General features: G+C 48.1%; 3 protein-coding genes across 3 annotated transcripts; 2 read left to right on the forward strand and 1 right to left on the reverse strand.

Moving 5' to 3' along the window:
* Positions 1-2,991: 2,991 nt before the first annotated feature.
* On the forward strand, positions 2,992-6,025 carry LOC136457510 (uncharacterized). The gene is made up of 6 exons (XM_066457543.1): positions 2,992-3,543; positions 4,154-4,274; positions 4,587-4,708; positions 4,811-4,932; positions 5,012-5,171; positions 5,650-6,025. The coding sequence occupies exons 1-6, from the start codon at positions 3,224-3,226 to the stop codon at positions 5,657-5,659; spliced, it is 855 nt and encodes a 284-aa protein (XP_066313640.1). The 5' UTR covers positions 2,992-3,223; the 3' UTR covers positions 5,660-6,025.
* A 540-nt stretch (positions 6,026-6,565) lies between these two features.
* Positions 6,566-8,706, forward strand: LOC136457511 (putative pentatricopeptide repeat-containing protein At1g17630). The gene has a single exon (XM_066457544.1). The coding sequence runs from the start codon at positions 6,655-6,657 to the stop codon at positions 8,563-8,565; it is 1,911 nt and encodes a 636-aa protein (XP_066313641.1). The 5' UTR covers positions 6,566-6,654; the 3' UTR covers positions 8,566-8,706.
* LOC136457512 (phosphopantothenoylcysteine decarboxylase-like) lies at positions 8,553-9,769 on the reverse strand. Its single transcript, XM_066457546.1, has 2 exons — positions 9,049-9,769; positions 8,553-8,959 (listed from the first exon to the last, which is right to left on the reverse strand). The coding sequence occupies exons 1-2, from the start codon at positions 9,376-9,378 to the stop codon at positions 8,687-8,689; spliced, it is 603 nt and encodes a 200-aa protein (XP_066313643.1). The 5' UTR covers positions 9,379-9,769; the 3' UTR covers positions 8,553-8,686.
* Between the last annotated feature and the right edge of the window lie 40 nt (positions 9,770-9,809).

Below are 9,809 nucleotides of genomic sequence, written 5' to 3' on the forward strand. Positions count from 1 at the left end.
GTGAGGACTTCCCGGTGAATAGTTTTCATGAGGAAGGGATATAAGTAGCTAATAATCTACGCTCAATTCGTGAAAAATACAGGAATGTGATGACTGCCATTGATAAGGTACGATCTCAATAGTGAGAGGAAGAATGTGAAGCTAGATTCCACCATTCTTGGACAATCAATGGATGGCGTCCGATCCAGACGGCCAAAAAATCACACGCCTAGTCGACAACCCCTTTATAAACTACCAACTAATACAACTAGTGACTAGAGTTTAAATTGGGTAGAATTAAGTAATAAATCGTATATGTTATTAAGCATTCATGCATTCAACTGGCTACATACTGTACATCGACATCATGCACAGTGCATGATGCATGCATATGACCTAGAGGTATGTGTACGTGTGTTTATAGAGGTGAGTGTCCGCGTCTGTGCTTGTGTAATTTGCAAAAAAAAAAAATCAATGCATGATGCATGTGCATGCATATGATCATTAGCGGAGCCAAGATGAGCACCTCGGGGGGGGGGGGGGGGGGGGGGGGGGGGAAGGGGCTAATCAATAGAGATTTAGAACAAATGTCGAAGATTAACGGTGGATCACGTTTTTTCTACGGTAAATATAAAGGAAAATCACTCGCGGGCTGCTGCGCACCCCCCCCCCCCCCCCCCCCCCCCCCCGATCCGCCACTGCATATGATCCATATATGAAGAGCTATATCTTTGCTTAGCTAGCTAGCCTGCCGCGCGAACAAACACATTATTTCACGAAAGCGACCAAGCAGGAGCTAGCTGCCAAAACGACTGGGATATCGTTCTGTGTGCATGTTTTACATGTTGATACTCCCCCGCCCAAAATAAGTGTTTTTTTTTTACTTTCAGACATGTTGTTTGACCTTGTCTTATTCAAAAAAATTATATAAAATATAAAATAAATAAATTATTATTAAAATATCTCTAATGATAAAATAAGTCATAATAAAATACTCTCAGCGTCCGTAAAAGAATACAATTATAGGATGTGTGCCAGTCAAACTGACTTAAGTTTGACCAAGTTTATAGTAAATAGTATTAACATTTATGTCTCTAAATAAATTTATTATAAAAATATATTTTATAACTAATCTAATGATACTTATTTTATATCATAATTGTTAGTATTTTATTATATAAATTTAGTCAAAGTTTAAACTGTTTGACTTGTCAAAAAGCGAGAATTATATTCTTTTGTGAAGGAAGGAAGTAGATAATATTTATTAATTTTTTTAATAAGACGAACGGTCAAACAAGATGTCTAAAAATAAAAAAACACGTCATTTAATTTGGAACATAGGGAGTATGTTGTAGTACAACACAAGATCAATATATCCCACGCAAAAGCTAGCTACCTGCTAGCCAATCAGATCTCTGAAAGGTCCCGTGTCGTGAATTGGGTATCTACTAATCTCAAACTTAATCTTAGGGCTCAGCTCAGCTTAAACTAAAAGTAGAAAAACTATAAACGGTTCTAGCAAGATGTACACTTAAAGTTTTTTTTGTATGCTCTAACTTACCTATACGGCTATACAACCTAAAATATTTTTGCATCCTAGAACCAATCATATGAACTAGCCTATGGTTAATCCAAAAAGATAAAATCGACACAAGAAAATCATATGCACAAGAAATAGTCACAGCAAGCAAAGAGCTTAAGTAAGATACGGCAACGCTAGCCAATCAGATCTCTGAAAGGTCCCGTGTCGTGAATTGGGTATCTACTAATCCCAAACTTAATCTTAGGGCTCAGCTCAGCTTAAACTAAAAGTAGAAAAACTATAAACGATTCTAGCAAGATGTACACTAGTTTTTTTTTTGTATGCTCTAACTTACCTATACGGCTATACAACCTAAAATATTTTTGCATCCTAGAACCGATCATACGAACTAGCCTATGGTTAATCCAAAAAGATAAAATCCACACAAGAAAATCATATGTACAAGCAATAGTCACAGCAAGCAAAGAGCTTAAGTAAGATAAGGCAACATGATAGTATATCCTGTGCTATCACTTGACAAAACACAACACTTAGTCCACGTTGGAGCTCCGTCGAGGTACAAACCACCTGGTCACGGTGTTGGATTAATTTGCTACACAAGGCATTCCCCAACCATGGACTAGTGACGTGAATCATGAAGTCTCATCATGTCAGCCGGCTCTTCCGATCACCTTGATATTCCTATACACTATGTGTGTGTTTGGTTGCCTAGCTTATCCCTTAGCCAGGCTTCAACAATACAAGCCTAGAGGGTCACTGGTTAGTAAGGCTGGGCAAAAATAACCGAGAACCGAAAACCGAACCGAAAGAACTGGAACCGAAACCGAAAGAACCGGAACTGAAAATTTCGGTTAGCCATTCGGTTCTCAGTTCTTAGAAACCGAATTAACTGATCAAATTTTGGTTCCTGGGCTCGGTTAACCGAAATAACCGAAAGAACCGAAATTCACAAACAAGCCCAATAAACCTTACAACCTAGGCCTAATACCAACTTAACCCTACATATAAAAGGTGGATGACACCCCCTCACAGCCTCACACCCTCACATTTTTTAAAATCTCGGCATTGTGCTTTTTTAAAAATCTTTTTTTCCTATTTTTTCTATTTTGTTTTGCTGCTTGTATAAATCCTCGGTTAGTTCGGTCGGAACCGGAACCGAACCGAACTAACCGAAACCGATTTTGCTCGGTTCTAAGATTTGCGAAGAACCGATCGGTTCCTATTTGTATAGAACCGAATTTGTGTCATAAACCGAAGAACCGTACTGAACAGTTTCGGTTAACCGAACGCCCTGGCCTACTGGTTAGAAGGCCACTACGCAAGAAGACCTCAAGTCCTCCGACTCACCGATATGCAAGGGCGCAATAGTCTAATCTTGCTCCGCCCAAGACATTAGATTCAATCGGTTTCGAAAGTTAAAGAAACAACCAGGTCTCCGATGGAAGGAGGAGGATGTAACTTCGATCAAATTCACAGGATGTAACTTGAATTATTTTTTTTCCTTGTTTTCTGCGTACCTGCGTTTTTGCGTAGCATAAGTAAACCCTGTCCGGCGAGCGGGAAAATGCGCAGTATTTGGAATAAGGCCTGGCCCATAATCACAAAGACGGCCCAGCAGCAGAACTCTAGGCCTCCACTCCGCTCCACACTCCGCCGCAAGCATCCAACTGAGCCCGGAACCAGCAGCATCTCGCCGACCGGATGCATCTCGCCGCCGACCTCCCCCCGCACCGGGGCCGAGGCGGCCCCGGCGCGGGGCCCATCGTGCTCGCTTCCGCCCTGCTCCGACGCGAGAACCACCGGCGCCGCGCGCTCGCCTGCGGGGCCGTCCTCGCCTCCGCGCTGCTCCTCGTGGCCACGCCGCGGTTCCGCCACACCCCTGCGCTCCACCTATTCGCCGACATGCGTAATCTCCTCGGCGTGCCCAACACGCTCAATGTGCTCACCGCCTACCCGCTTCTACTCGCCGGGGTCCCGGGCCTCGTCCTCTGCATCTGCGGCAGCGGGTGCTTCGGCGTCAGGTGGGCCCCTGTTGTTTGATGAAATGTCTTACTAAACAAGTTCGTCCTGTGTCCTGGTTTAATAATTTTGCTTACACGTGATCGATGATCCTTAAATAAATTGAAGAATTGTGTGGATAACCAATGTTTTTGGCATAGTAGTTGTAAAAGAATCGAATCTGTTCGGTTATACTCGAAAGCTTCGGAACTCAGAAGAGGCAATACGTGATTAGTTTATTGTACTACCGTGCCCCAATGAGGTTCCTCTAATTCAGTGGATTTTTTAGTTAAATGAGAATTGCCAATGAATCATATTGAGATCCTTTTCTGTTAGGCTTGAATAGCTCAGACATGTCTTCTAGCATCTGCTTGCTTTGCTTCAGATTATGCAATCCAATCTTGCCACAGTATTCAGTATAGAATGGTCCGGATAATGGGATTTGAATCACGGGTGTTCAATTAAAATAGGCTGATATGCTTCAATGGAAGCCAATAAATGAAATGTGTGTGACTTTCCTGCTTGTTCAGATATGCCACGTCATGTGAAACTAATTTGGATTTCTGTGAGGTGTGCTGCTTCAAGAAATTTGCTATCACGAATGATAACATGTCATTTTGTGGAATCATGTAGCTTGAGATGGGAGGCCTTGGGATGGTTCCTCTTTTATGCTGGGAATGTAGCAGCAGCATTTGGCTCGGCTTACTATCATCTCAAGCCAGATGACGACCGCTTAATTTGGGACAGGTTGCCGGTACGTGAATACTACTTTCTTACTGTCTTCTCCTCTATTGTTTACTCATTCCTTATTTTCGCATGGTTTGGAGTGCATTTGGTCTTTGAGAGATTAGTGTTAAAAATGTATTTTATGCTCTTTAAATCCAAATCTTTGACCATTACGTAAAACCGTGCACACCTGGTTTTTCAGGGTTTTAAGTAAGAGACTACCAATTGCTAAAAAAATGATCTGAAATGAATAATTCATTTGCAAATAGACAATGAGATGGATGAATATAGAATAATTTGTTCTGGTTATGGATACTTACTTGATGCTCCTGCGATGCAGATGATGATATCATCCTCCTCACTTTTGTCAATATTAGTAATTGAAAGAGTTGATGAGAGGATTGGGCTATCTTGTTTGATCTCACTCCTATCTCTTATATTACTGAGCAGTGCATGTGAAAGGTATAAATATGTCTCACACTCCTTCAGCTTGTTCCTCTTATGGTTTATCTCGAAATGAATACTGGAAATGAGTCCTCATCATATGTTCTTCTGGCTGATTAGGGTTCTTGATGATATGCGTTTATGGGTGATTCTGAACTTTGTTCCTTGCATCGCCATTCTTGCAATGCTATTCTTGTTTCCTCCCAAGTATACACATTCAAGGTTTTGGTTCCTTGCTACAGGTAGCTGTAACCGGCCCACTGCAATCAAAATCTGTTAGCCCTTAGTGAAAACTTTTATTTGATTGACATCTGGGTGCAGGCTTTTACCTTTTGGCAAGATTTGAAGGCCTTGCTGACAGGAAAGTTTACAGTGTGAACCGGTACTTCATTAGCGGCCATTCCCTGGAGCACCTTTGTTTTGCCCTGGTGACATTTATACTAACTGTGATGCTGTCCTTCAGAAATATTAAGATTGCCAGGTAACCACATGATTAAATGTTATGGTACTTGAACTCTTTGAATAAATGTTATGAACACATGGTTGTCTAGGTGCGGTGGATGTCACCGAGGAAACCATTGTTTGGTTGTCACCTTCTATCTATTAAAAATGCTAGGATGGACGTCTCTCCCCCTAGTCGAATATGAACACATGACTATTCTGCTCAGTTTACACTGTGATTACTTGAGATAGCATATTCAAGCATGAGTCCATTAGCCTATTCGCTTGTTGGTTTCAGCCAGGGTTTATCAGCCATGGTACAGTATTTTTCTCTCACAACAAACCAGCACCAGCTGAGCTTATCAGCCCAGAAACCAACCAGCGAACAGGTTGCATATTTGTTCGAGCAGCTTTATGTGCTTATACACTTTCACTTTTAAAACTTCCGTACCATTTCCCTGAAGTGCAAGCAGTATCCTCCTTTTTTTGTTAATGATTATTCTGCATCTTCTCCACAGGGACTCCTGACCTGTCACTGATTGTAACATGGGTGCAGAAATTCTGTGAAAAAATTGCAAGTTTGGAAGTTGGACTCCCGGAGGACAAAGAGATCCGGCTAGATTCCTAGTAGATAATCTACCTTAACATTGTTCCTGTTGCCGGGGTTGATTCACCCTTCCCCGTGTTGTTTCAGACTGATGGTGGCATAGGTCATATAGAGGGCGCAATTTATTGGTCTGTCCATTTCATACTGTGAAAAATTATGTGTCCGTAGTGTTGTAGACATGGAAAAATTGGACGGCGAGATTGCATTGTATACAGATATCCAACTGTGAAATGACATTGTGCCATGCGTGCTCTAGTGATAATTAGCTGGGATCTGAGACTCATCAATCGCTGCTCTTGCTGTGTTCTTTCTGGTCTACGGTATATCTGTAGTTTTATGATATTCGATTATTTGTCCACGTCGGTGTGAAATTTTACAAATATGTTTTCAACGATTTCATGTGGAGAGTCTGTCTACTGTATAACCATGTGTTTTATATAATTTCAACACATGATTTTTTTTGCACCATAAGATTCCAACAGCATCCATCCTTCTTTCATCTCTAGCCTTCTTCTATTTTCAGACCATCACAAATCACATCACAGAAAACATTTTTTTCTATGGAAGAATAAATTACAGAGCGGTTGGCTCCATTGCCTGCCCGTTCGTCATGGGTTATCGTGTCGTGGGGCCCTAGGCGCGATTCGCGTTCGCGTCCTCTCTCTCCTCTGGGCCTCACCTGACACGACGCAGATCTGACGATGTCCACCTGGAAGGCCGCCCCGCCTGAGACACGGCTTGGCAGATCTGACGGACATGGACAAACCGAGACAAGAATTCGGTGGACTAAAAATCTGTGTTTTTTTTTCTAAAACACATATGCGTTGTATAACATTTCTGTTTCAATTTAGCAAAACTAATATTGTGTCATTGAAGGAGAATTTAGCAGACCTCATGGTACGCTGATTTGATCCGTATGCATCTCCTCCGCGCGCTCCGCGCGTCCTCCTCTGCTCTCCGCCGCAGCCACCGCCTGATTTCCGCCTTCGCCTTCGCCGTCGACCATCAAATCCGTTGCCACCCGCCGATTGACAGCGCCGTGCCATGGAACAAGCTCCTCCGAGACCACATCGCCGGCTCCCGCCCGGGCCTTGCCCTCGCGCTCTACCGCCTCATGCGCGCGCTCTCCCCCGCGCTGCCCAACTCCTACACGCTGCCGCTCGCCCTCCGCGCCGCGCCTTCCTGGCGCCTCGCCTCTGCCGTGCACGCCCACGCGATCCACCTCGGCCTCCACTCCCACCCGGACGTCGCCGGCCAGGTCCTCGCTGCCTACGCCAGGCTCGGCCGCGCGGTCGAGGCCCGCCGCGTGTTCGACGCATTGCCGGTGAGGAGGAGCACCCTCTCCTGGAACACGCTCATCTCCGCGTGCTCCGTCGGGTGCGACCACGACGCGGCGTGGGCCGCGTTCGCGCGCATGGTGGACGCCGGGGCGCGCCCGGACGCCGTGACGTGGACCACGCTGCTCTCGGCGCACGCGAGGTGCGGGAGGCACCCGGAGGCTCTTCGACTGTTCGGGGACATGCACCGCAGTGGGTGCGAGGGCAATGCCGAGGCCGTCGCTGTGGCGCTCTCGGCGTGCCCGTACGCCGGCGGCCCTGCACTGGCGAGGGGGAGGTCGATACATGCTTACGGCTTTGTGAAGGGCGTCGTCCATGGCTACCTGTTCGTCACCAACTCTCTGGTGTGCATGTACGGCAAGCTTGGAGAGATGGAGGCAGCTGAGAAGGTTTTCTGGGATGCTGGGACGAAGAAGAATGCCGTGACATGGAACGCTCTCATCACTAGTTACGCCGCTGCTGGGTTGTGCGGTGAGACGCTCGGTCTGCTTGCCCGGATGGAACAGTGTGGAGGCATAGTCGCACCCAATGTCGTGAGCTGGAGTGCTGTCATTGGCGGATTCGCGTCATCAGGGGACATGGAGCAAGCACTGCAACTGTTCCGGCAAATGCAGCAACAGTGGCTTTTGCCGAACGTGGTAACATTAGCGACAGTTCTTTCAGCTTGCACAGAGTTGCTGGCGTTGCGACTGGGTCAGGAGGTCCATGGCCACACGATCAAAGCAGCCCTAGACCGACATTCGCTGGTCCAGAACGGTCTCGTCAACATGTACGGAAAATGTGGGAGGGTGACTGCTGCGCGTAAGGTGTTCGATCGGATGAAGAGCAGGGACTTGATTTCATGGAACTCGATGATCGGGAGTTATGGCATGCATGGATTGTGTGATGAAGCCCTTGCAATGTTCCAAGACTTGACAGGGGCTCTTGTTGAGCCTGACGGTGTTACATTCGTCGCTGTGTTGTCTGCATGTAGCCACACAGGGCGTGTCACAGAGGGCCGCCACTTGTTCAACCAGATGGTGCGGGAGCACAAGATCTCCCCAACCATGGAGCACTACACCTGCATGGTTGACCTCCTGGGGCGTGCCGGCCTGCTGAAGGACGCATCTGAGCTCATCGAGACGATGCCAATGAGGCCCGACCTGTGCGTGTGGGGAGCGCTGCTCAACTCTTGCAGGATTCACGGGGATGCCGCTGTTGCCGAAGCTGCCATAGCCAAAGTTCTGCAGGCTGAGACGGTGACCACCGGCAATCACACGCTGATCACAAACCTGTACGCCGCTTGCGGGATGTGGGATGATTCCAAGAGGGCGAGGGTGATGACAAAGGAGGCAGGGTTGATGAAGAATCCGGGTCAGAGCTGGATTCAAGTGAGGAACAAGGTGTTCGCCTTCACGGCCGGGAGCATGCCGTCGTCTGAAGCCGAGGAGATTCTCAGGGTGCTTGACGATCTGTATGCGGAAATGGAAGACGAAAAGCGTGCCATGTAGAACAATTGCCATATACTGTGGCAAGATTGCTAGGTCAGGAATCTAAAAAAAAAGATTGCTAGGTCAGGCAAGGGACACATCTCATCATACAGAAAGCGAACGGAACTGAAGAGCTTGGCTACTAAAGATGTTGTGGACCGAAGAAGAGCATCAGGGTCTTGCAGATCTCCGACGGCTCGGCCATCGCGCCGCTGCCGTAGTCCCCGCAGGCCAGACGCTTGGTGACCGGCTGGACGATGGACATGCTGAGCTCGCGCAGGACTGCGAGGTGGCGCGCCGTGAAGGGGTTGTCCCACATGAAGGTGTTCATGTCCGGCGCGATGTAGACGGGCTTGCTGTAGTCCCAGGCGCGCACCACGCAGGTGAGGAGGTTGTCGCACAGCCCGCCGGCGACCTGGCGCGGCACGGCGTCAGGCAGAGTTGTCAGCGGTGGGAGGCGAGCGTCGCGCTGACAAGAGGCAGCTGGCGTGCGTGCGTACGTACCTTGGCGAGGGTGTTGGCCGAGTGCGGAGCGATGACCAGGGCGTCTGCCCACCGGCGCAGCTCGATGTGCAGGACCTCGTCGCCGACTCGCCTCCAGCGGGACCACTCGTCGTCGTCGGTGTAGAGCGGGACGCCGTCGGGGAAGGAGGCCTTGTCGATGAAGTGCAGGGCGGACGCGGTCGCCACCGCGCGGACGTCCGCCCACTCGGCGACGCTGCGGCAGAGGCCATCGAACTTGATGGCGGCCACGCTGCCGGAGGCCGCCAGGAGGACGCGAGGGCGCCGTGGAGGCCCACCCCCCGACGACGCCGGCTCCTGGTGGGCGGCCATCGCAGCAGCAATGTGGAGGGGCCGCGGGGGAGAAGACGCCCAAGCGCAAGGCAAGACTGACTACGAGATCGACTGATCGAGACGCCTAAAAACTACTCCTAGAAGAGTACTCCAAGGAAGCAGGCAAATCCAATTCAATTCAAGCTGGATAGGCGGGAGCCGGGACCGGGAGGCAACGAATTAATGATGTACTCGATCACCGCAATTTACTCCTTGTTATTATACAGGACAAATTCAGATTAGATCCTGAATGCTGAAACCACGTATGCAGAGTTCCAAACACGCACACGTCTCTTCTTCAGTTGATTGATACTGCTCTCACGTCACGGCCAAGCTGAGCCGTCATCGTCAACTGCATATCTCGCCGGGCACCAGAAGCCCTAATAGTGAGTAGGGATGAAAACGGATCGGATACGGACGGATATCACCGA

This window comes from Miscanthus floridulus, chromosome 6, assembly GCF_019320115.1.
Source record: "Miscanthus floridulus cultivar M001 chromosome 6, ASM1932011v1, whole genome shotgun sequence".
NCBI lineage: Eukaryota > Viridiplantae > Streptophyta > Magnoliopsida > Poales > Poaceae > Miscanthus > Miscanthus floridulus.

What these genes read in the sequence shown, in the direction of transcription:
- LOC136457510 (XM_066457543.1), top strand. Translation starts at nt 3,224, where the DNA reads ATGCATCTCGCCGCCGACCTCCCCCCGCACCGGGGCCGAGGCGGCCCC. An exon ending in TAATTTGGGACAGGTTGCCG is followed by an intron (nt 4,275 to 4,586) that starts GTACGTGAATAC and finishes CCTGCGATGCAG; the next exon opens with ATGATGATATCATCCTCCTC. An exon ending in GTTTTGGTTCCTTGCTACAG is followed by an intron (nt 4,933 to 5,011) that starts GTAGCTGTAACC and finishes ATCTGGGTGCAG; the next exon opens with GCTTTTACCTTTTGGCAAGA.
- LOC136457511 (XM_066457544.1), top strand. Translation starts at nt 6,655, where the DNA reads ATGCATCTCCTCCGCGCGCTCCGCGCGTCCTCCTCTGCTCTCCGCCGC.
- LOC136457512 (XM_066457546.1), bottom strand. Translation starts at nt 9,378, where the DNA reads ATGGCCGCCCACCAGGAGCCGGCGTCGTCGGGGGGTGGGCCTCCACGG. An exon ending in CGGCCAACACCCTCGCCAAG is followed by an intron (nt 8,960 to 9,048) that starts GTACGTACGCAC and finishes GTGCCGCGCCAG; the next exon opens with GTCGCCGGCGGGCTGTGCGA.